A 26,304-nucleotide genomic window follows, 5' to 3' on the forward strand; every position below is an offset into this window, starting at 1 on the left:
TTTTGATCATTAGATTTCTTGAAACTAATGTCTCAGACTGACGTATTGGAGAACGTATTCCATTACAATGTTTTAAAAGTAAGAGGCACATGTAAATTTTAAAATTGTAAATGTGACATTTGAAGGGGGGGGGGGGGGGAACCCATAGAAAAGAGAAAGGAAACCGATTTTAGGTTAATTTCCCCATTTTAATAGTACAACCGTTTGTCAAGTGCCTGTGTCCCAAGCCCTTCCGTCCACACTCCACACTTTGTGCCTTCGTGGTATATTTTCCTCTCATCGTCTCAACCGTTTGCCTCCATTTTTCTCTGCCAAACTTTTGCAAGCAGGCTCTCTCTCCCTTTTTTTTTTTCCGATGCATCTTCTCCTTTTCTGATCCCGTTTTGTATTTGTCCTATAATCGCCATTTCACATCGCGACCAACTTTGCCTTACACCAGCGAGTTAAACCCTAGAGATACACTAAAACGTTAAGTGGAAAAACTGGGTGGAAAAGAAAAATATGGGTTATTGTTGTTAGTACTGTTTTCGTTATTTTAGTTCATATTTTCTGGTTGGGTATTGCATTGGAATATGGGTTTTGATGTTGGCCGTCCAGAAAATGTATGCAGCTCCAGATTTGTGGCGACCTGCTTGATAGGCGGACTCTTTCTTGGGGCATCCGTTTTGGGCTTCTACTTGAGGTTTCCTTTGCCCCATCTTGGATTCAAGAGGAGGAAGAAGAAACCGATCCGCGTTTACATGGATGGTTGCTTCGACATGATGCACTACGGCCATTGCAATGCTCTACGGCAAGCGCGCGCCCTAGGCGACGAATTGGTCGTAGGAGTTGTTAGTGACGCCGAGATTACCGCCAACAAAGGCCCTCCGGTCACCCCCCTTCACGAGAGGTCGGTCTTCCTTAAAGGCAATTGGTTTTATTTCAAGTAATTTATGGTAACGTGAATTTGTGGCAGCAGTTTTACTATCTCTGCAACCCCCCCCCCCTCTCTCTGTCTCGGTTGGTTTTTGATCGGCAAAGACAAAGTTTTATTAACAGGGGAAGAATATTAAAAGAAGTGAATAAAGGAATAGACCCTAAGCCCAAATACTAGGGATGAGGTGTACTGGTACTGTATGGGAGTTGTGCCAGCATATTAGGCCTACAATGCAATTTATAGTGGAGGATTCAATAACAATGGCGGCATAGTTGGTGGCCTGGCATGAAGAGCAAATAACTTATCATCTTTTACATTTTGGGTTTCCACGGGTAAATAATTCAAAATAATATAATTTTTTTTCCTGTATTAACTACCCTGATATTTTGGGTAGTATTCACCTAGAGGGTTCCTTATAGAAGCTTTAAAGGGTTTATGTACTGTTTCTCTTTCTCTATGGAGGATTTTCATCTCCGTTTCAATTACTTGCAGACGACTAAATTAAATGGGAGGAAAAGGATATAAGTAAAACTAGTGAAGTTGCACCTCTTTGCTCGTTTGTGCAAGAGATGCTTCAGCTAGGCTGTGGACAAACTGTTTCTTCCTTTTTGATGCAGGCAAGTTACAAAAACTGGTCAATGAAGCAAGGTACACTACAGTCAGGGTTGGTTCGCTAGTCCTATAGTGGCTATGAAGTCGGGAGATGTGAATGAGCATGATTATTATATAGGATAGCAAGGAAGTCTTCCGAATTCCCAAAGTATAGTGATGCAGTTTAGAAGAACAAGAAGGCCAACAACAAACCAGGCTACCACTTGGATCAGATTGGACCAAGAATGGATCAATAGGCTTAATTTTGAGTGCCCAATGATATGGGCCCAAGAGCTTAGTGTTTTTTGGATTTACTATTGTAATGGACCAATTCTCTAAGACCAAATAGGAGGGACTTTGGGGTCTACACAAAAATAGGGATTAGTTTCTTTTCAGGTTAGGAACTTTCTATTTCTATAGCTGCTTATATAAAAAGGAACTTCTCTCTCCGCAATGGGAAGGTTCCTATTAGTTGTTACTAGTTGCTAATCAGTGAGTTATTTACTACTGTTCTGCAGTTTTTAATTCTGTTTTGGTAGTTTCTATTTTCTATATTCACTTTCCATGTTGGTTATTTAGTTACTAACTCCATTCACTCGCTTTCTATTTTGGTTTCTCTTGCTATTCTATCTTCTAGTTGCTGTTACACTTCAACAACAACAAACTCAGCTTCATCCCTACTTAATGGTGATGCAGATTCATCACCGAAATAGGCTTGTTTTATTAGGAATAAGTCTAGGGTTGGGTTCTATACATGTTGGGCCTTTGATCCCATGGGTTACCAATTTAATAGGTCACTTTTATGGACCTAAAGTATGGGTATTACATACGGGATTTGTTGTTTTAGTTTCATATTTTGTTTTTTGTTTTTGTTTTTGTTTGTGTGTGTGTGTGTTTTTGTTCATAAATTGAACCAGTACAATTTAAGTGATTTTAGTAGTTTTCTTTTAAGCGTATAGTGGGGCTGGATTAGGACTCTGTAATGTAAGACTAAATTAAGGTAATTTAGTCCCAAGTAAACCCACAAATCCAAAATAGAAACAAAGAGGCAGAATTAGAAAGTTTATGAAATCAGCCAAACCAGCCAAAGGAATTCTCCCAGCTTTGGATCGAATGATGCTTGTCTAGGGTAGAAACACTGCTGAAAGTTTCAATTGATTCTGATGGTTGAGCTGGAAGATTTGACATCAACACCCAATATAGAAACTAATTCTCTGCAGACCAAATCAGCCACCAGTTTGGGCTCTAACTTGGATTGAGTGTATTGTTTATGGAGAGAAGGTTCTACTGCAAGTTTGGTGAAATTCTGATGGGTTGAAGTGAAGTTGTGGAGGAGAAATGAAAATAGAAGGATAAGACTTGGGAGCAATCCAGACAATAGAACAGGCTAGAATGGGGATCAAATGGGCTCCTTGTTGGTGTGATTCAGTCTCCCAAAGCTCTGCTGGAACAAGGCTCAGACATTGGAGAGAAACTGGTTCGAATGCTGCAGGCAGTAGGGCAGAAACAGATCTGCAGAGGTGAGCCTCAATTCTTCTTCTGGGGATGATTAGCAGAAGCAGTCAAGAGGTTGATTGGAGGATCACTTCTGGTCTTCAGCAGCAGTGGTTTGCTCACAATAGAAGTCACAGAACACAGAAGTATGGCTCAATTGGGTGTAGAAGACAGTGAGAAGAAGGGAATAAGAAAATAGAAGGTAAAGGGAGATAAGGGGATTCGGCTCTTTCAGCCCTTCATCCACACAAGGGATAACATAATCTTCATGCTTCAAAGCAAATTTCATTCAACTATTCAAATCGTGGGGAGACTTCTAAAAGCCTTTACAATAGATAGAGGGCCATGGTTGCACCTCAAGTAACAAAGAAATAGATACTACTAAACTGAAAATTAGAAACTAAGCTTGGTAATATAGTCCTAGATAGTAAACTAGGATCTATTATGAACAGGTGAATCGGCTAGGTCAAAATAGGGCTTTTGGTGTAATTAGGGTTAGGGTTTGAGGTGTTGGTTATGCTAAGCAGGTGTAGGGGAGTCTATCAGTGAAGGTCCTGAGATGGTTTGATAAGCGGAAGTGTGTAAACTACAATGGCAGCAGGTTAGGTTTTCGGGTTTTTAGAAAGTGTAAAGTGAAGGGATCTAGGGTTTAGAGTGGGTGTATCGGGAAATCCTTTGGGTCGAGTTTTCCTCAAGGGCAGAGGGTTATTCGATCCAAAATTGGGGCAGAATGGTTGGCTGGTTTGGTCTGTGGGAAAATTAGGGTTTTGGGTTTTAGTATGGTGATGGAGGATCTAGGGTTTGGTTGAATGAAAGGGGGGGAAGAAGTGTGGATCGAGTGTAGGGGCTATGCTGGAGGTGTTGTGGTTTAAGTTTGGTGTATTTCTGATGGAGGAATAGGTCTGGACAGAACTAAGAGTGAGGAGAAAGTTAAAAACAAAAGGGGGGACGTTAGGGTTGGGCTGTGGAGTTAGGAGAAGTATGGGGTTGGGGATGCTTCCAAACTTACTTGCTGTAGCAGAGAATAATTGGCAACAACTTGTACTGGCAGTAGCTTGAATAAAAATTGGATCTTGGACAGAAACTTGAATGTAGAACTTGAGAGGAACCACTTAGGCTTCACACCACAGGGTGTCAAATGGATCAGACACCAATCTCACCAACGAACCACCCAGGCTTCATACTGATAAACACAGCTATGCCACATCACAGCAGAGTCAGCATACTATCTCTCCTACAAGGCTGAACATTTTAACATAAATGCCATGTCACTCTCAGATATTATTCCTCAATCTGAGATTCTCTTTTATTGTTACTATCTGTCCTTATGTACAGCTGTATAACAAACTCTGTAAAAGGGATACATAAATACAAGGCACTGGTAACGAATCAATCACTGATTTATTACCATTTTGCAACACCTCTTTATCCTATTCTCTTTATGGTAACAGAGCACAGAAACTTCTAAAACCTCTCTTCTTCATTAATGGCTTCCTCCTTGTCTCCCTTCCCTATCATTGGCCTTAGCAACCTGATCTCTGTTAAGCTTGAAGGCCCTAATTACCTACTATGGAAGGAACAGATTGAATCCATATATATCAGCTATGACCTTCTGGATCACATCAATGGCTCCCTCTTTGCTCCACCTGCAACAATAACCTCTTCCACAATAGAAGCCTCTGGTTCTGTAGTCACCACTTCAAAACCCAACCCTGAATATCAGACCTGGCGTAAAACTGATCACCTTATTCAAGCCTGCATCAATGCTACTCTCCATGAATCCCTCTCTTCCCATATTCTTGGCTTACAAACTGCCAAAGACGTGTGGGATTCTCTAGCCACCCTGTTTCTTCAGCAATCTACTGCTTGATGCAATCTGCTGCGCAATGACCTACTTACCATTGTCAAAGGCACATCTACTACAACTGAATACCTCACCAGGCTCAAAACTCTTGCGGACTCCCTCGCTGCCATTGAAGATAAGGTCAGAGACACTGATCTGGTCAGCTACACTCTCAATGGCCTAGGTCCAGAGTACCTCCCCTTCGTCATAGCTATTGAGAATGCCTCTCTACCTATTACCTTTTCTGAGCTGCGTGCTAAGCTTTTAACCCATGAACAACGTCTGCAACGAGGTTATGGGCAGACCTCTGCTTCAGTTCTACCAGACCTGCACTCTCAGACAGCCTTGCTTTCCATTGATTCCAACTACTCTCGTCATTTCAGAGGCAAACAGACCTCTCTGCCTTTTTTCAAGCCCAGATCACCATCACAGCCTCGCTTTCGTCCTTCTCAAAGGACCAATCCCAATCCTGGTTCTCAGAGATCCAATCCCAATCCTGCTGTCCCTTTCACCCAACGGCCTATGTCCTCTCCTACCCCACCTAATCCTTTTACCCAGCGGACTCTCAAATGCCAGATCTGTGCAAAAGTTGGTCATCCAGCTAGCAGGTGCTACTTTAGGTATGCTGCCAGTCGTAATAGCTCTCAGGCTCCTCCATTTGTAGGTTTCCACAACTATACTGCTGGACAATCTGGTCACTCTGTCCCTTTTCCTTCACCACGTGAGGACTCCGATTGGATAGCTGATTTAGGATCCACTGCACACATGACTTTTGATCCATCTCTGCTTCAGCAGTCTGCTGACTACAATGGATCTGAACAGGTTATTGTTGGGGATGGTAAGCCCTTAAACATCACTAAAACTGGTTCATCTTGTTTATCTACTCCTCCTTCTACCTTCCCATTGAACAATGTTCTTGTTGTTCCCCAACTTTCCTGAAATCTTCTTTCCATTTCTAAACTTACTCATGATAATCATTGCTGTGTTGTGTTTTATTCTTGGGGTTTTTGTGTTAAGGATCTCACCACAGGTCAAACTCTTCTCAAGGGAATGCTTAAAGATGACTTGTATCGCTTCCCAACTACTAGGCATGCTCTTCCTCCCACCCTTAAGGCACTTGTCAGTACCAGTACCTCCCACCTTCTCTGGCATCAACGATTAGGCCATCCATCATCCAAGGTTCTTCAGCGTCTGAAGAGTGATAGGTCTCTTAACCTTGGTCATTCTGTAAACCTTGTTTGTGAGCCATGTTTGCTTGGTAAACATCAGAAATTACCATTTCAATCTCTTGTAAGGGGCACCACTCACCCATTGGAAATCATTCACTGTGATCTTTGGGGCCCCACTCAAACTGTTTCAATTAGTGGATTTCATTCTTATATCATTTTTATGGATCAATTCAGCAGATACACTTGGGTTTATCCTATTAACTTCAAATCCAATGCACTTCACTGTTTTCAGCACTTTAAAGCTATGGCAGAAAATCAGTTTTCCACTAAAATAAAGGGTTTTCGAAGTGATGGTGCTCTGGAGTTAACAAGGGGTCAGTTCAAAGCTTTTTTGGATGAATGTGGTATTGTCTCTCGTATTTCCTGCCCCCACACACCTGAACAAAATGGGATTTCCGGAAGAAAACATAGACACATCACTGACATGGGTCTTAACCTTACTATTTCAAGCCCACATGCCTAAGACCTACTGGTTAGAGGCATTTAATAGTGTATCTCATAAACAGGCTGCCTACCCCTGTCCTACAAGGAAAGTCACCCTATGAGCTTCTGTTTCACAACCCTCCTACCTACTCTCACCTCAGGGTGTTTGGATGCCAATGCTTTCCTTGTCTAAGACCCTACAGGCAAGACAAACTGTCTCCCAAGTCAAAAGCCTGTGTTCTTTTGGGGTATAGTGCTGTCCACAGTGGCTATAGGTGTCTTGATCCTAAGAGTGGCCAAGTTTACATCTCTAGGCATGTTGTGTTCAATGAGACCCATTTTCCTTTTGCCACACCACTCACCTCCTCTTTCTCTACTTCACAACCATCCAGCACTGTTTCTTTTCCTCTTATTTCCTTACCATCTTCCATCCCCCCACGGACTGCAACTGAACCACCACCACAACAACCACCACCATCCCCATCTCCCTCCCCACCACCTCATCAACAACAACTTCCCTCTTCCTCTTCCTCCTTCGCACCTCCAACTCCACCACCACTACCGAGACATCCCATGATAATAAGGAGTCAAGATGGCACTCGAATAGCAAAAACCCCTGTTTCCCTTCTTACCACCAAGCACCCTATCCCTCATGCCCTTCTCACCTCCATTACCCCATCTATTTCTGAACCAACCACATACAAACAGGCTGCCAAAGACTGACTCACGATGAGTCTCTGCTTTGGAGGATGAGTTTCAGGCCCTTCTCTCTAATAATACTTGATCTTTAGTCCCTGCTTCTTGTGCTTCCAACATTGTAGGCTGCAACTGGGTCTATCGTGTCAAGACCAACAGTGATGGCTCCATACAGTGTTTCAAAGCATGCCTAGTTGCAAAAGGATACCTTCAACAACCTGGGGTGGACTTCACTGATACTTTCAGCCCAGTAGTAAAGGCAGCAACTATAAGGACAGTTCTCACTCTTGCAATCACCAACAAATGGCCCATCAAGCAACTTGATGTCAAAAATGCTTTTCTCCATGGTACTCTTCATGAAGAGGTTTACATGGACCAAGCCCCTGGTTTTGCTGATTCCAACTTCCCCACTCATGTTTGCAAGCTAAACAAGGCCATCTATGGTCTACGGCAAGCACTCAGAGCTTGGTTTCATGAATTTAGCTTCTTTCTACTACACTTTGGTTTTGTACAAAGCTCGGCTGACAGCTCTATGTTTGTTCATCATTCTGATCTTGCTCTCCTTGTTCTTCTCCTATACGTTGATGACATCATACTCACAGGTGCCAACTCCTCTCATCTTCATAAGTTTATTCAGCAACTCAGTACTGCCTTTGCTATGAGTGACCTTGGGGACCTGCATTATTTCTTGGGCATTGAAGCCACCACAATTCATATTGATATTCACCTTACTCAAAAGAAATACAGTCTTGATTTGCTTCACAAGACTGGAACGTACGGTTGAACCCTAATGTATAAGTGTATAACTTAGTTAATTACACATTTACACATACACATTGTACATTAAACAAGTAAATTGACTTGGAACTAAGTTGGAAACATAATGATTCATAAGTTAAGTCATAAATCATAATATTAAGTACATAAGACATCAAGTCAATAACAAGTTAACAAATAACAACTTAAGAGTTAAGATTTAAGAAGATGATATCAAACATTCCAAATCACAATATGTCAATATCCCCAATTGTCCCCTACAAGGCTACAAGTCAAGTAGTCAACTAGTCATCATTCATCTCAAATGTTTACAAATTTGCTAATAATAACTACTCCGCCGTCCAGGATCAGCCCCACTCATGGTCCGCTGGAGCCGACGTGTATTGCTCTCCGACTGTAGGACAAATGCATGCCAAGTCATAGTCTGGGAGAAGAAGCGAGTGTAGTCATCCACAGTGGCCATGTAAACTGCATCATCAACATGCTGAAGGTAACCTATCCTAGGATATAGGTCACCAAACTGTGAAGAAGTACTACCCACTGATCCACTATGATATGAATCATATGAGTCATATGACGGCTCTGGGAGCATGTACGGGTTGTACGGCTGCGGCTGGTGGGTTGGGTAGCCAGTGTAGGAAAAGAAGTCATGCACAAAAGACGATCCACTATATCCTTGTGAGTGGGAGTCATACTCAAATCGGGAATGGATGGAGAAGATATAGGTCCGCCCCAGGTACGCCAGAATGCCCTTCGCCACATGGATGTGAATGAGATGAACCATGCTCACGATTGTCTTGGAGATGGATCTTGTCTACATGAAAAGATGGGGCACGGAAATGCCCGCTCGATCTCTGTCTCTATCGCCAATACTCGTCCACCAATAGAGCCGGATAGGGCATCAATGTCCATAAGCTCACGCCTACTAGTACCACTACCACGACCACCGAACGGGATCGCCACGCTTCTCGAGTAGGTCGAGGTGGATGATGTGGGCCGTGTGGGCAGGTGTGGGGCGTGGGGGCACGGATTGCCTCTTCATCGCTTCTTGTACCACAAACGGGACTCGAGTTCCCTCATATGCTTGACCACCATCACCATCATCATCGCGTCCATCATTACCTCCATCATTACCTCCATCATCACCATTTCCACCAGGACCACCACCACCATCTCCACCATCACCATCTCCACCACCACCATCTCCACCAGATGACATAGACCAATCTTCATCCTCCTCATCAACACCACCAAGACTGGAATGGTATGGGTGACGCGCGTCCGTGCATGTACCTCACCCTCTGCTGGCCATGAAGTCATCCACATCGCCTTCTATGTGTTCAGCTATCATGGGGTCAGGTCTACCTCCAGGCTGATCTAACACTGGCTCACCTCTATCCCTCACCCAATCAACAATAGGATCTTCATCATCTGACTCCACCTGGAAAATGTCGGCGAGATTGATATTTTCCCTGATACCCTCTTGTCCAATGCGTATGTGTTGCATCTTCAACCTCAAATTATAATGCACATTCACTAAGTCAGAGAAACGTTCAGAACCCAATCTATTTCTCCTCTTGGAGTGGATGAGAGAAAATGTACTCCAATTCCGTTCACAGCTAGATGCTGAACATGTCTGGGAGAGAACCTTGATTGCTATTTTTCTTAAATTGTTTGCCGAACCCCCATACAACACCCACCATTTAGCTGCATTACAACAAAAGAAACATGTCACCTTCATTTCAAAAGAATAAGATATTGAATTGAGTAATGACTAATGAAGTAATGACTAATGAGTACCGGCATCACCGCGTGTCCGGCCTACTGTGCGACTTCGGTTCCAAAACTTCCCAATGCATCCCTAAAAGTCTTCAACTATAATCATTTGGAAAATATTTAAAATTAGTAATGACTCGTTACTATTTAGTATTGAATTAAGTAATTCCAAATGAATTATAACTTATAAGACTCACCTCATTGTTGCATATCGCCTGTAATTTACTATTCGGCTCCAATTTGGCAACTACTTCTTTGACTGCGTCAATAAGACTATTATTCAACCCAAGCCTATGACTGTATTGGTACTTGGGGTTCAAATAATATGCTGAAATTGACATTACATATTGATTAGTTAGTAATATATCCTTCAAATTAACTTTAAAAGGTATAATTGCATAAAAAACAAAGAGTGTACACTCACCAACCTTATGCAGTGGATGCATAAGTTGATTTTTCCAGCGCTCCTTGATAATTTTGAGAAAGTGTTTGCTACCTCGTGGATTTGCATTGTAAACAGCTTCATTCATCAAGTCTATGGCAGCATATAGATGTGGCATGGTTGGTCCCTTAATAGCAGAATCAACTATATGCAAAACCTTGACCACTGGGTCCAGAAGTTGTACCACTTTATGCAACTTAGACCAAAAGTCATATCATGAAATTGTAGCTTGTGCTTCCCTACCACCATGGGTATTGGACCCATTCCAGTTGAACCAGTCTTCAGAAGCAAACATTGATCTCAGTCCAGACTTCTTGGTTTCTATACTCTTGAGTGCAATGTAGTTGGTGGCGAATCTAGTTATGCCTGGCCTCACTAAGTCACCCCCACACTTCTCCCTCAAGAGGTTTAGTGCAAACCCATGGTTGTAGACAAAGTTGGTCATTTGCCTTGCCTTTTCCACGACATGTTGTACCAATTTGATCTTTCCCATGTCCTTCAACATGAGGTCTATACAATGGGCAGCACATGGAGTCCAAAACAACCGGTACTTATTGTTTTGCATCAACCTCTCACTGGCACTCTTGTAGTTGCTTCCGTTGTCCGTTACAATTTGGATAACGTTCCCCACTCCTACATCTTCTACCACTTCCTTCAGCAATTTGTAGATATACTTTGCATCCTTTTTCTCCTTGGATGTATCAACAGACTTCAGAAAGACTGTCCTCCCATCACAATACACCATAAAGTTGATGATGGACTTTCTTGTAGGACCAATCCAACCATCACACATTATGGTCACCCCATAGTTCTCCCACAGCCCCCTCATTTCATTGTTGTAGTCTTCAAGCACTCTCTTCTGTTGGGGCAAATACACATTCATAATCTCATATGGGGTGGGTCCCGTATACCCTGGGCCAGCCTCAACAATGGAATCTATCATAGTCTGATAAAAGGGGCCTTGTGCTGTGTTTGCTGGGATGGTATGGTATAACATCCACTTAGCTATAGATTCCTTCACCATCCCCTTTAGATTTTTCCATGCTCCCTTGATTTTTGGTTGTTTGTTGCCTTTCTTTCTATAAACACTAGGTGCTTGGTGAAGTGCTGGGTCATCTTGTGGTGGTGGTGGCGGAGGGGGAGCTGCCCTCGTACTCTGTGATCTCCTAAAGGGATTAGGCAACCCACCTCCTCCACTTGTACATGCTCCTCCACTACCACTAGCACTGACTCTCAGAGGTACTAGCTCCTCCACTACCACCTACTCTCTGTCTCTCGACTCTCTCCTGATCCTCATGATAACTGGCTCTGCTCATCATTTGTGCTCGTCTCCAATCCCTAGCCTCTTGCTCAGTCTCTATATCATCAGGAACATAGACATCATCATCATCATCACGATGGCTTGATTGGCCTCCCGCTGTACACGTCACTGCTTCCTCAAGATCTACTTTTGCCTTCTCCCTCTGAGCCTTCCTCTTACTCCCTCCCTTCATGTAATCAATGACAACCCTAGATACCTCCACAGGGACCATATGACATGCGACCACTTCAGGAGAATTCCCAGCTAGATGTTGTTTGAGTCTAGTGGCACCACCTCCCAAAAACTGCATGTGACAATAGTTGCATTGGGATTTTCTTTTATCCCCATCAATTGGAGTGCCATGCAACCATGCAATGTCACCCCTAGTGCACCTGGGTGTGCTCCCCTCCTCCTGGGTCTGGGCCGGCTGCCTCTGCCCCTCTTGCCTTTGGCTCTGTCGTTTACCACGGTTCGTCATAATCAAACTAGTTTACTGTTGCATTAATAGAAGACAATTCATTAATCACTGAAGCACATCAATTCTTTTAGTTTAAAATTTTAAATGTTTAAGAATTAAGATTTAAGAGCATTAACACAAGTATATTAGTATATAACTATTTAGTATTTTTCCCCTAACCGTCATATTTTTCTCATATTTAAAAACAATTTTTAAAAATATTTTTCAAATAAATATTGGCCTAGCACAACAAAATCGAAAAGATATGTAAATGGGCAGTAAATAAGAAGTATGTACAATTTATTTTTATATTTTTCAGTAATTTCAAAACAAAAACCTCATTATTTCTTATTTTTTGCTATTTTTTTGAATTTTTTAAATATTTTTTATAATTTTCAAAAATTAAAATAATTAATTATTGGCAGAAAAATATTTTTGACACCATGAGGCCATAGATCGGCCAATGGTGTCTAACATATATTTAATTCATCACCATACAATATACATAACCCTTATTATTTTTTGATTTTTGTTGTAAATAAATCCAATTTTTGAAGTAGAAAAATAAATAAATAATATATATACGAAAAAAAATTTCGACACCGTGAAGTCGTAGATCGGCTTCCGGTGTCTAACATATATTTATTTCATCACAAACAAACATGTTGATCAAGCATTTCCCTAAAAAAAATCAATTTTGAGAATATGGTTTTACTTGAAATAGTGGAAAGGTTTCACAGATGTGCTAAGAAGTTTGTTCTCCAAGTGATTCCGGCGTAGATGTGGCAAGGATTCAAGTGGGAAGTGGAAGATTGAAGAAGACATGAGCAAAAACCTTCAAAAACCAAGCAAAAGAGGAAAAATGCTCTGTTTCTCAGTCTCGGTCGAAATTTCGACCGAGACTATCGAAACATGGTATTTTATATAAAGCATTTTCTCGAGATTTTGAAAAAATCTCGAAATATCTCGAAATCTCGAGAATTTCGATCGAAATTTAGTATTTTTTTTATTTGAGGGGTCATTTTGTTTCGAGGGGGTCGAAATTCTCGAAATCTCGATCGAGATTTCGCGAGATTTTGAACTATGCCTTGGAGTCTTGAACTGACCCAAACCCGTTTGGGAACCCAGACCGAGAGCCGGGTCCAAATATGGGTTTTAATCTAGTAGATATTTAGAATTTTTATTTATTTTATTGGGATAATTATGTAAGGAGAAGTTTTAATTTTGTTAGGATACGTAAGAGATAGAAATAGGAAGTTATTTCAGTTTCAGTTTTAGAGTCTAATATTTCGTTTTCAACCAAGGTCGAAACCGAAATCTTGAACCTTGATTGCAATTGGAAAAGAAATGGTTAGGATTTTAGTAAGAAAAAACAAAAGTTCAAAATTTAGAAACAACTACCTCTTGGAATTGTGTGTTTTTTCATTCCGAAAATTTATGTACCAAGAAATCAGACACATACACACCGTAAACAATCGATCTAATGTTACATTTAGTAACATGCTACTGCCTACTAGTAATAAATTGAACCTAATGAGTTGCAAATCTCATGCGCCTATCCCTAAAAACCAAAAGAAATTGAAAATTATTACTTGGGGAAGATGATCCCAAAAGAAAAAAAATGTTAAATGGATGGTTAATGCACGCCACTAAGTTTCTTATTGTTTGGGCTTACATTCAAGTTATAAATGAGCGATCAAGGTTTTGGGTCTCGGTTTTGCCAGGCCACAAAACCGAGGTGTACAGAGATCTCGGCAATATTTTGCATTTTTTTTTTCTGGCTCAACTCGATGGTTGGTTTCGGTGTTCGTATGGCCAAAATAGGTCTTAAAACTTGACATCCACCTTATTTTAGGCCTTTGAAACACAGTGGAATCCTTAGTTTTACAAATTCAAACCCAAAATGGTACTTTGACTTCGGACCCTAGGTTGATAGTTTACGACGTATGTGAGGTCTACTCTAGGCTAAGCCACACAATATTTAGAACTCATATAATTAAAGTAGAGGTGTAAAACAACTTAGATAAACATTAGGAATTAAAATACATCAAACCATAAACCATTTAAGCATTAGCCATCATATTCATATTTCATTATCATACATGTGATGGTTCGACGATTTGCTAATAATTGACTAATTGTTAGAAACTTGGACAGAGACATAGATTAAACAAATACAAGCTAGACTGAAACGAGTGTCAAGCTGGATCATAATAATGACCATGTTGTTGTCAAATCAAGCTTTGCTATATTTGAATCACAAAGGCTAGCCATGATATAGTATGCTGGAAGTAACACTCAAATTCGTGCACAACAACCTTATAAACCGAATCATCAGCATACTGGTGGTACCCTAACCTAGGGTATATATCTCCGAAATGTAAGGAACTTGATCGAGAGCCACCGCTACTAGATGGTTCCCGTGGAACCAGGACCGGCACCGACATGTATAGCTGGGGGGTCGGGACCTCAAAGATGCTTTCCACAAAACCTGACTTAGTGTGTGATTGACCCTCATACTCATAGGCAAAAGGGTAATGATGATGAAGAGCCAGCCTATCCAAAGGCCCCAAACTAACCATACCCTGTATAGTGACCATACTCAGAACCGGTGCTCCTTGTGCCGTATATGGATGATGGTGTATGCTACTGCTCCCCATGATGAATACCACTCTCCGTATTCATGCCTCCAATACTGTCAGTCAAACTCCTGATTGTGTCATCCATGCTATCTTGCTGCTCCTCAGTTGATGGTGCGAATCGGCGATATGAGCCTCTCTTGTAGGCAAGTCCACCATGGTCATCATCTTGTGTGGCATGAGTGTACTGATCTCTCCTGTGAAGCGCACTGGCTCAGGTTCACACTCCTGCTCGGGCTCCTGGTAGTGATACCTCTTGCACATACCCCCATCATCCCCATCATCACTAGCATCACCACCATCTTCATTAACCCCACGAGCTTGAGACTCGAAAGGTCAGGGTGACTGTGAATGCATACGGCCCTCGCGAGACGACATATATTCATCCATGTCAGTACCCATATGAGTAGCTATTTCTGGGTTGGGCCTACCCCCAACCTGATCCATAACTGGCTCTCCTCGATCCTTTACCCACTGGTAGAGGGATCCTCATCATGTAAGTCGATCTGGAAAACGTTGGCAAGTTAGATTGGTACATTATCACCTTCTATGGCTTGACGTATGTGTTGCATCTTCAATCTCATGTTGTAATGCACAAACACCAATTGCTCCAATCGTTTGTGACCCAGTCGGTTCCACCTCTTGTTGTGGTTGAGTGAGAATGTACTCTAATTGCGCTCCCATCCTAAGGCAGAACAAGTTTGAGAGAGCACCTTGATTGCTACTATTCTTAAGTGAGGTGCATCTTTCCCATGAAGTATCCACCATTCGCCTGTATTAGAAATTTAGAATATTAGGATTATTTATAGGTACATGATTTAAATGGAGATAAGATGACATCATGACAAATAATGCATTGGACCTACCAATGTCTGCGGTTTGTCTACTATTCACTGTAGCTTCATGACTGAAGCTAACAATTACATCCCTAAAGGTCTTTGTCTTTGTTCATTTCAAACATGCCTTGGATTTGTACACAATATGACTGTAAATTACTATTAATAAGTACCAAATACCAACTCTTACCTCATTGTTGCATTTTGACTACTCCTTAGCATTAGGGACTAACTTTGCTATCACTAACTCCACTGCTTCTACCAGTATATCATCCAACCCAAGGTTATACTTGTACTGATACCTTGGATTGAGATAGTATGCAGAAAATTCCATAAATAATTTGTCAGTGTTTATGAATAAGTAAACATATAAAAGTATAAAAATAAAACTCACCAGCTTTATGTAGTGGATGGGACAAGTGCGTCTCCCATTGGTCCTTAATGATTTTGATATACCCCTTCCCACCTCTAGGTATTGTTGCTCTTACTCTTTCTTTCATTAGTTCCATGGCAGCATACACATGTGACTAGGTCGGCTTCTTCTCTATGTCTACCATCCTCAGGACCCTTACCATTGGATCCAATATAAGAAGGACCCTCTTCAAATCAAACCAGAATTGGTCACTAGAGATGGTAGTCTGTGCTGCCCTAACCCTTGGAAAACCTGACTCTCTCCAACCAAACCACTCCTCACTGGCAAACATAGATCTCAGGCCAACTATCTTATCCTGAAAGCTTTGCAATGCAATGAAGTTGGTGGCAAATCGAGTAATGTCAGGCCTCACCAATTCCCCTTCGCATTCTTAAAATTACTCCCGTTGTCCGTCACTACTTGGACAACGTTTGCTGGCCCTATTTCTTCCACACCTTCTTTCAACAACTTGCATATGTACATTGCATCCTTTTTCTCTTTGGATGCATCCATTGACTTTAAGAAGATGGTCTTGCCATCACAATAGATCATGAAGTTGATGATGGATTGTCTTGTGGGTCCAGTCTAACCATCACACATAATAGTAACTCCTTACTGCTCTCATTTCGGCTTTAATGAGTTGATGTAAATATCAAGCTCCTGCTTTTGCTTTGGCAAATAAACATTCATCAATTCCCATAGAGTGAGCCCCTTCACTCTTGCGCTAGCCAGTCTAATTGTGTCAATCATAGCCTAGTAATATGTCTCCTGATTACCATTAGTTGGGATGCTATGTTAGAAGAAGAACTTGGATATTGCATCACCAACTTTCGCTTTCCAACCACCCCATGATTGTTTTATAGTTCTTTGTTTGGTGTCCTGCTGACTGTATAATGTATGTAAGAAAAAACGTGTGAAAGAATCTCAATGGGATCATCAAGATTGAAGGGTGAGGGTGGAGATGGGTATGCAACTCCCCTCATACTCTAGGTTCTCCTAAAAGGCAAGTCCCCTTGTCTTTGCTTCTTCCTCCTCTCCCCTACCGGTCGCGCATCTGAAACAGCTGGTCTAGAACTAGAGCTACCTGCTCCTCTGCACATCTCTGTAGCCCTAACCCTTTCCATCTCAGCTGTCATTCGGCTATCAGCGAAGATTCGCTGGTATTGTCTCCACTCTGTCTGTGTAAAATCCTCCCGCCGGGGTACATACTCATCAACTTGTGGCTGTGGGTGTCTGTCTAAGACTGCCTCATGAAACTTTCATCTGCCCTTTGTTTTTCTGCCTTCTCTAATCTTCCCCCCCTTTAAGTGTTTAGACATGCTCTGTTGCATCGCATAAGGGACTTGTGTGCTTGGCCACATCCTTGTACCCACTAGCCAAATGCTGCTTCAATTTAGTAGGCCCCTGCAGAATTTAGAATTTTTATGCAGTAGTTACATCTTGACTTTTCTTGTCATTTGACATTGGCTCTCCATGCAACCATTCTATATCTCTACCTCCACCTTCAGCCATTGTGCAATAGTTTTAAACCTTGGCACATTGTTACATCAACAAATGCATGCATTATTGATGTATTAAACATCATTTCAAAGTCCTAAATTGATCATATAGCTATTTCCTATTTTCCCTTTACCTCTTGTATTTTTTCTTAATTAAAAATAATTTTCTATAATTTTTTTCATAAATAATCATATCATAAGTAATACAAAATTTTAATGGATGAAACAAGAATCTTCACTTTCCATATTAAAATGCATTAAAAATGCTTTCATTAATTTTAAATACTTTTCAACTCAAAACTGATTTTTTTCACTATTTTTGGGATTTTTCTGTAATTTCTATAATATATTTTAAATTTCAGAAAGTAAAATAAATAATTTACTGACTGAAAAAAAAACCCGACACTGTGAGGCCGTAGATCGGCCAATGGTGTCCAACATATATTTAATTGAGTTCCAAACAATTAGTATAAATCATATATTTTTTTTCAAGAAAATCATTTTATTTTACAGAAAAATAAATAAATAATTTAAAAACAGAGAAAAAATTTCGCCTCCATCAATCCATAGATCGGTGGACATTATATCACATAATAATTTCATAGTCAACAAACAAGGTTAGATCATGTTTCTATGAAAAAAATTGTTTTTGAGATGAATTGTTACCTAACAATGATCTTGAGATGCTATGCAACTACTAAGAGAGATGTTGAAGCTTTAATGTTGATTCTTCAAGCTTTAAGCCCAACTTGGAGTTGAGATTTGTCAAAAAAGTGGACAAAATAGGTGTTTTCCCTTCACAGAGTTGAGAGAGTCGAAATCTCGATGAGAGCTAGTATTTAAGTTAAAGTGGTCTGGTTCGACCGTGTCGAACTGAAACCAAGATAACTCAAGAGATCTCGGCTGAGATATTGTATATTTTTGGTATCGACTCTGGTCTGGTCTCGAGAGCTGCCAAAACCGAGAAAATAGCGAGATCTCACCGAGATCTTGTACCATGCTAGCGTTGGATGCCCAATCCTCATATACTTTTTTTAACTCCCGTATTCTTATTGAGTTACATTTTTTATGTGAAATTACCAATCAAAAGCAACAAACTGGCAATAAATTTCCATTAGTCGAGGACAATTAGCTAGCACAGTTGGTAGTGTGCGGTGTAGTAAAGCCCCATCCTACCAAGAGGTCTTGGGTTCAAGCCTCCTGGTCCTCACCTTCCCTCCCCCTCCCCCTCCTCTAATAGAGTAGGTATCTATCAATTAGTCATGATGTCATATAAATCTTAACTTCCTAATTCTTAATGAGACACATTCTTACTCCCTGGTTTCATCATTATTTTTGGTCTCTTAATTGACATTTGTTGGGGACCTTTTTTGATGGGAAGTGAAACAATGTTGCAGGCCCCATTTAGATGTTTCTATTTATGGCGCCACTTGAGTTGCTTTTGGTGTCTATTGAAGTAGGGTTTCCTAAGGAGATAAGTGGTTATATGGGTTTCATTATGGGATTAAAATGTTATAATTTATTGTCAGTCAAAGTTGTAATTTGGGGTACATTTGTAATTAATGTTCTAGTTGAGGGATTTATTGTCATTTTGAGGTGAATGATGTGTTTCTTAATAGATAAGTATCAAATTATTTAAGACATAATTAACGAATTATTTATTTAGACAAGTAGCTAGTTATTGAACTATAAGTAGTATGTATGCAATGCTTTACTTCATAGTTGTCAAGGCGTCGCCTAGGCGTCTAGGCGGTTTTGTTGGGGCCTAGGCGACCTCCGCCTTATTGCAAGATGCCTTGCACAGGTTTTTATTGGTATTGAACCCGGTATTGGCCTTTATGTATGCCAAATATCATTTAAGTAAATGTTTTATATTTGGTATTTCATTTTCTTAAAATATTATTCATAAATAAGCAAATACCCCCCTATTTGAATCCAATATAAATAGTTAAAAAATCAAATTCCAAAAGGATAAAAGTCAACCCCCTAGTTCAGGAACAAAAACTGGATTTTCGATGGTAGGTAAAATTTTCAACTTTTTAATGTTGGAGTTTTTCTCAAATCTAAAAATTCTATAAATCTTAATATTGGAAAACATTGCTAAAAACCAAAAGTGCGGTAAAATATTCATTTGTTTCGATATTTAAAAAAATATTTTCATTCAGAGCGATTTTGACAGTATTCGCACATACCAAATAAGGTTTGACCAGAACATAACTTCTTCAATATAAATCAGATTTAAGCAATTTTGGATTTGTTGGAAAGCCGGTTTTGTGCTCTACCTAATACTAAAAGTCTCATGTAAAAATAAAATCATCTAACTAGTCAAACTTCTTAGAGAAGAACATTTCTCTAAATCGAGAACAATTTAATTACTTATAGATAAGATCATATTTTCTAAGAACAATATAAACCAAATGTGAGACTAGTATAAACCAAATGTACGTTTGATTGTTTCAAAGTTCCATTAGCTTGCTTCTTCAGTTCTGTTGTCTTCTAGTTCTATGTTGATTTTTGATGATTTAATGTGGCTTCATTTTGATTTTTGATGACTTTTTTTTTTTGTTTTTTTTGTTGTTTGATTTTTGATGACTTGAGAAGGCTTAATGTTGATTTTTGATGATATAAGGTATGTATTGTAGGCTTGTAGGATACTAAATAATGTTAGAAAAAGGGGAAATAAAAAATAACACTTGGGGGCGCCTTGTCGCCTAAGCGCTTGGATACCCCTCCAGCGCCTTGGGTCGCTTTGCCGCCTTGACAACTATGCTTTACTTTTGAATGATGAAAATTCTCTTTGATGGTGGATTCCTTCAACCTTAGGTGAGTTATTTCTTCTCTTTTCTCTTTCACTTGCTATTTTCTATTTTTGTTAAACTAGTTCTTTAGGCTCTGTAACAGTTTCTTTTCACAACTCCTTCACCCCAAACTCTCACCAAAACACTGTACTGGCCATATATCAACTCACACCTTTATCCTTTCATTAGCCATCAAAACCCAGCTCTAATTTCACCCTAAACCCTAAGTTCCATTGCTGTTTACATTTTCTATAGCTCTAAAACAGCAAGTTTATTTCTCTTCCTACCATCAAAATTTAAGGCTACTTAGGATTTGATTCGATCCCTATTAAATTATGGAAGCCCTAGTAAGCAGTAAGTGCTTTAAATCTCCTTCCTCTTTACCGAGATCAGTAAGGGAAGCTTCAAAGCTCTGGGAAAGCATGAATCTGCAGTACTCTTTCTGTGGTTCTGATTTGTATTTTAAGATTGATCCAGAATATGTGTGGAAAAATTCCGTGGTGTCTGTTTTATGATCTCATCCCCAATGCTGTTTTTTACTTCTGCTTTGATATTTTGAGGGATTGTTAGTTTAACCTTACCCTACCAAAATTTAAAATCTTGTGAAAGTAAGATATGCTGTTGAAGGATTCTTAGTATATAACTCTTACCTACCAGAATCTAAATTGAACATGATCCCACATACCTCATGTTACTTTTTAAGTTATTATTATTATAAATTTTTTTTTTTGGGGGGGGGGGGGCTCAAACTCTAATGACTGATCGTCTGACCCTTCACGTAGCTCTCAATAAATTACATTTAAATTGCTTCAGTGAGAGAATAAGGGTGCATATAGAGATCAGTGTTTCAGAGAAAATTTGACTGGCTGTTAACTGATTCTGTCTGTCCTGGCTATGACTGGGTCTAGACAAAATATTGTCCAGAATCTGGGTTATAGGCTAGAATATTGTCCATGTTGAAAACTGGCTTAGGTTGGGTTGGTGCAATTTGGAGTTGGCCCGGTTTGTTAGAATGAACTGGTTTTGCTCTTAAGTATGCTTAACAATTATACTTTGTTGGAATAATATCCATTTGATCCGATACTTCAGACAAACTGGGTCAGATACAGACAACCTGGATCGAACTGATTTGCACCTGGACGTATGTCTTTGCCCTCAACCTGGGTTTAGACCAGGTCTGGTTTGGACATATAGCTAGAGACATGCTAGATTATCCAACTTGCACCAGATTTAACCAGATTTTTACTGCTGTTCTTACAACTTGAAGGCGCTAAAAATTTAATAACTTCCTGATATGACTTTCAGTGAATTGAGATGAATTCCTGCCAAAGGTTAGAGAGTGTTGAGGGTCCATGGTTAGCAGGGGTGTGGTTGATTTAGGTGCCAAAGGGGAGTTCTCTTGATGCAACCCAGTGATCGATATCTGGGTTGCTATGGGCCCACCCAAGTGATCAATGACTCAAAAACAAAAGCTAATGGCAATTCTGTAATTATGTGGAAGATTTGGAGCCATTCTGGGCTGAATAACAGAATAAGGGACTCAATGATTATTAAATCTAGGGGGGGGGGGAGGCCTTTTTCTGGAATTCAATAAGAATGGAAAAAAAATTCATAAAAGTTAGGAAAGGAGGGGCTTTGTGTAATTTACAAAGAATCAGGTCTTACAAAATAGAAGAATTACTTTCTTCTTCTTGTGATTCCAGCAGCACATGGTAAACCAGATTTGCCTCGATTGAGAGGAGAGAACTCTCTCCACAGGAGTCCGATCAAAGTGAAATTTCAGAGCATGAATCCCAATTCCCAACACACTACTCTCTCGAATCCAGTTCATACTAAACCCACCCGAAATAGCAGCTGAGAATTGAATATTTTAGTACTGAAATTATAACTATCGGTAGCTCTTGGGAACAGCTTGGTTGCACTTTTGACTCTCATAACCAAAAGGGTCTTAGGAGCTGCAGCTCTAGGGTTTGAGTCGCCTATAGATAGTAATGTAGTCTTGGATTTGAATGTTGACACCAGGAACCAAAACAGAATCTTTTGATCAAAGGATAGTTCAGATTAGGGAAAATCTTGATAATAGGAAATCAGGTGGTTGAATGGGCTTAAAACTTAGGTCGAGTGTGGATTATATATGAGAGAAGAGGTGCTGAAAGTTACAGTTCAATCTGATGTCTAAATCTGAAGTTATGGAGGAATCCTAGTTGGGGTAGGAGTGAGGGTATTATGGTAAATAGGGTACTGGAACTATGGTTAAGAGATATGATTAGGTTACTAATTTCAGAATTGATATATCCTGAAATCAGCTACTTATTCTGAGCATGATATCAGAATCAATGTTTGAAAACTCGTTTCGTTTCGGTATTTCGGGCTGATCGAAATATTGCATTTTTTTTGCATGATTTCGGTAGGTCATTTCGGTGGGTTTTAGGCTAAGTTAAGGCCTGAAACTTCATGGAAACCCTATTTTAGGTTATATAAATACATATAAATGTTCAAATTGCAAAAATAGTCACCCAAAGTGGCATTTTGGATTTGCACCATTGATTGGCAATATACGGTCGAATCCTAATGTATAACTTAGTTAATTACATGTACACATTGTTTAAGACTTTCAGTACTAGAGGACATAATAGTTTAATAATTAATAAGCAATTTAAACAAGTAAATTCACTTGGAAGTAGGAAACATAAAGTAAATGACTCATAACTTAAGTCATAATATTAAGTACAATAAGACAATAACAACTTAACAAGATTATATCAATATGATAATATCCCAAATTCCCAATAATCCAATACAAGTCAAGTAATCATCAAGTGACTCAAATGCTTATAAATATTCTAATAATAATTACTCCGCCGTCCAGGATCGACCCCACTCATAGTCCGATGGAGCCGACGTGCCTTGTTCTTCGATTGTACGACAAATGAATGCGACGTCATAGTCTGGGAGAAGAAACGAGTGTAGTCATCCACAGTGGTCATGTAAATTGCATCATCAACATGCTGAAGGTAACTTATCCTAGGATATGGGTCACCAAACTGTGAAGAAGTACTACCCACTGATCCACTATGATATGGCGCCTCTGGGAGCATGTACGGGTATGGCTAGTGGGTTGGGTAGGAGAAGATGTCATCCACAAAAGACGATCCACTACGTCCTTGTGAGTGTGAGTCGTACTCAAAACTGGGAATGGATGGAGAAGATATATGCTCCCCCCCAAGTCAACTGCCCTTGGCCATATGGATGTGAATGAGATGAATTGTACTCTGATTGTGCTGGAGATGGACTGCTCTCTATCTGAAAAGATGGGCACAGAAATGCCCACTCGATCTACTGTCCCTATCGCCAATACTCAATCCACCAACAGAGCCAGATAAGGTATCAATGTCCATAAGATCAGCCTGCCTACTAGTACCAGGAGGACGGGACTGGCCACGACGTTGTCTCGAGTAGGTCGAGGTGGCCGGTATGGGGGCACATGCATCGTGGTCTGTATCTTGTGTGGCATGATCAAACTGTGTTTCTTCGGTGAATCAGACCGGCTCTTGCTGCTCTTCTACCGCATATCGCTCTCGAATTCCATCATATGCCTCACCACTACCATCATCTCTACAAGTCTGAGTTTGAGTCCCACCACCGCCACCGAAGGACACGTACCAATCTTCTTCCTCATCAACATCGCTACCAGTAGGCTGGAACGGTATGGGTGACGCGTCCCGTGTGTGTACCTCACCCTCTTCAGCCATGAACTCATCCACATCAGCTTCTATATGTTCGGCTATCATGCGGTCAGGCCTACCTCCAGGCCAATCTAACACTGGCTCTCCTCTATCCCTCACCCAATCCACAATAGGATCTTCATCATCTGACTCCATCTAGAAAATGTTAGCGAGATCGATATTTTCCTTGATACCCTCTTGTCCCATACGTATGTGTTGCATCTTCAACCTCAAATTGTAATGCACATACACCAAGTCAGATAGATGTTCGGAACCCAATCTATTTCTTCGCTTGGAGTGGATAAGAGAAAACGTACTCCAATTCCGTTCGTAGTCAGATGCGGAACATGTATGGGAGAGGACTTTGATTGCTATTTTTCTTAAATTCTCTGCCGAACCCCCATACAACACCCACCATTCAGCTGCATTACAACAAAAGAGACATGTTATATTCATTTCAAAAGTTTCAATACATACATAATTTAAAGAATAAGATATTGAATTGAGTAATGACTAATGAGTACCGGCATCACCGCGTGTCTAGCCTTGCTTTGCAACATCGATTCCAAAACTCCTCAATGCATCCTTAAAAGTCTTCAACTATAATCATTAGGAAAATATTTAAAATTCGTAATGACTCATTACTATATTGTATTTACTGAGGTAATTCCAAATGAATTATAAGACTCATCTCATTGTTGCATATAGCTTGTACTTTACTATTCGGCTCCAACTTGGCAACTACTTGCTTTACTGCTTTAATAAGACTACTATTCAACCTAAGCCTATGATTGTATTGGTACTTGGGGTTCAAATAGTATGTTGAAAATTGACATTACATATTGTCAATGCCTTAATATTTAGTAATATATTTTTCAAATTAACTTTAAAAGATGTAATTGCATAAAAAAAATATACTCATCAGCCTTATGCAGTGGATGCATAAGTTGATTTTCCCAGCGCTCCTTGATAATTTTGAGAAAGTATTTGTTACCTCGTGGATTCGCATTGTAAACACCTTCATTCATCAAGTCTATGACAGCATATAGATGTAGCATGGTTGGTCCCTTGAGAGCAGAATCAACTATATGCAAAACATTGACCATTGGGTCCAAAAGTTGTACCACTTTATGCAACTTTGACCAAATGTCATCTGATGCAATAGTAGCTTGTGCTTTCCTACCACCTTGGGTATTGGACCCATTCTAGTCAAATCAGTCTTCAGAAGCAAACATAGATCTAAGTCCGGACTTCTTAGTCTTAATACTCTTGAGTGCAATGTAGTTGGTGGTGAATCTAGTTATGCCCGGCCTCACTAAGTCACCCCCACACTTCTCCCTCAAGAGGTTTAATGCAAACCCATGGTTGTAGACAAAGTTGGTCATTTGTCTTGATTTTCCACAACATGTTGCACCAATTTGATCTTTCCCATATCTTTCAACATGAGGTCTATACAATGGGTAGCACAAGGAGTCCAAAACAACCAATGCTTACTGTTATGCATCAACTTCTCATTGGCCTTCTTGTAGTTGCTTCCGTTGTCCGTTACAATCTGGACAACGTTCCCCACTCCTACATCATCTACCACGTCCTTCAACAGTTTGTAGATATACTTTGCATCCTTTTTCTCCTTGGATGCATCCACAAACTTGAGAAAGACTGTCTTCCCATCACAATACACCAGAAGTTGATGGTGGACTTTCTTGTAAGACCAGTCCACCCATCACACATTATAGGCACCCCATAGCTCTCCCACATCCCCCTCATTTCATTGATATATTCTTGAAGCTCTCTCTTCTGATGGGACAAATACACATTCATGATCTCATGTGGGGTGGGCCCCTTATACCTTGGGCCAGCCTCAGCAATGGAATCTATCATAGTCTGATAAAGGGGCCTTGTGTAGTGTTTGCTGGGATGGTGTTGTATAACATCCACTTAGCTATAGATTCCTTCACCATCCCTTTCAGATTTTTCCATGCTCCCTTGATTTTTGGTTGCTTGTTGCCTTTATTTCTATAAACACCAGGTGCTTGTTGGAATGCGGGGTCAACTAGTGGTGGTGGAGGCGGAGCTGCCCTCATACTCTGTGATCTCCTTAAGGGATTAGGCAACCCAAGCTGCCTACCACCTGCTCTAGATGTACTTGCTCCTCCACTACTACTAGCACCTGCTCTAGAGGTACCAGCTCCTCCACTACCACCTACTCTCTGTCTCTCTTACTCCTCGTAATAAGTGTCTCTACGCAACCCTGTTGCCCATCTCCAATCCCTAGCTTCTTGCTCAGTCTCTATATCATCAGGAACATAGATAGGATCATCACTATCACCATCATCATCATCATAAGCAACATCATCGTATCCTCCCGCTGTACTCCTCACTGCATCCTCAAGATCTGCCCTTGGCTTCTCCCTCTGAGTCTTCCTCTTATTCCCTCCCTTCATGTACTCA

The 26,304-nt window shown here is 40.4% G+C and overlaps 1 protein-coding gene across 1 annotated transcript in view; it reads left to right on the forward strand.

Moving 5' to 3' along the window:
- The first annotated feature begins 294 nt into the window (after positions 1-294).
- Positions 295-26,304, forward strand: part of LOC122651911 (ethanolamine-phosphate cytidylyltransferase) — a 101,067-nt gene continuing 75,057 nt past the window's right edge. Inside the window, exon 1 of the mRNA XM_043845482.1 lies at positions 295-889. Within this exon, the coding sequence (XP_043701417.1) occupies positions 573-889 (317 nt within the window). The 5' untranslated portion in view covers positions 295-572. The remainder of the gene's footprint in view (positions 890-26,304) is intronic.

Source organism: Telopea speciosissima, chromosome 2 (assembly GCF_018873765.1).
Source record: "Telopea speciosissima isolate NSW1024214 ecotype Mountain lineage chromosome 2, Tspe_v1, whole genome shotgun sequence".
Taxonomy (NCBI): Eukaryota; Viridiplantae; Streptophyta; class Magnoliopsida; order Proteales; family Proteaceae; genus Telopea; species Telopea speciosissima.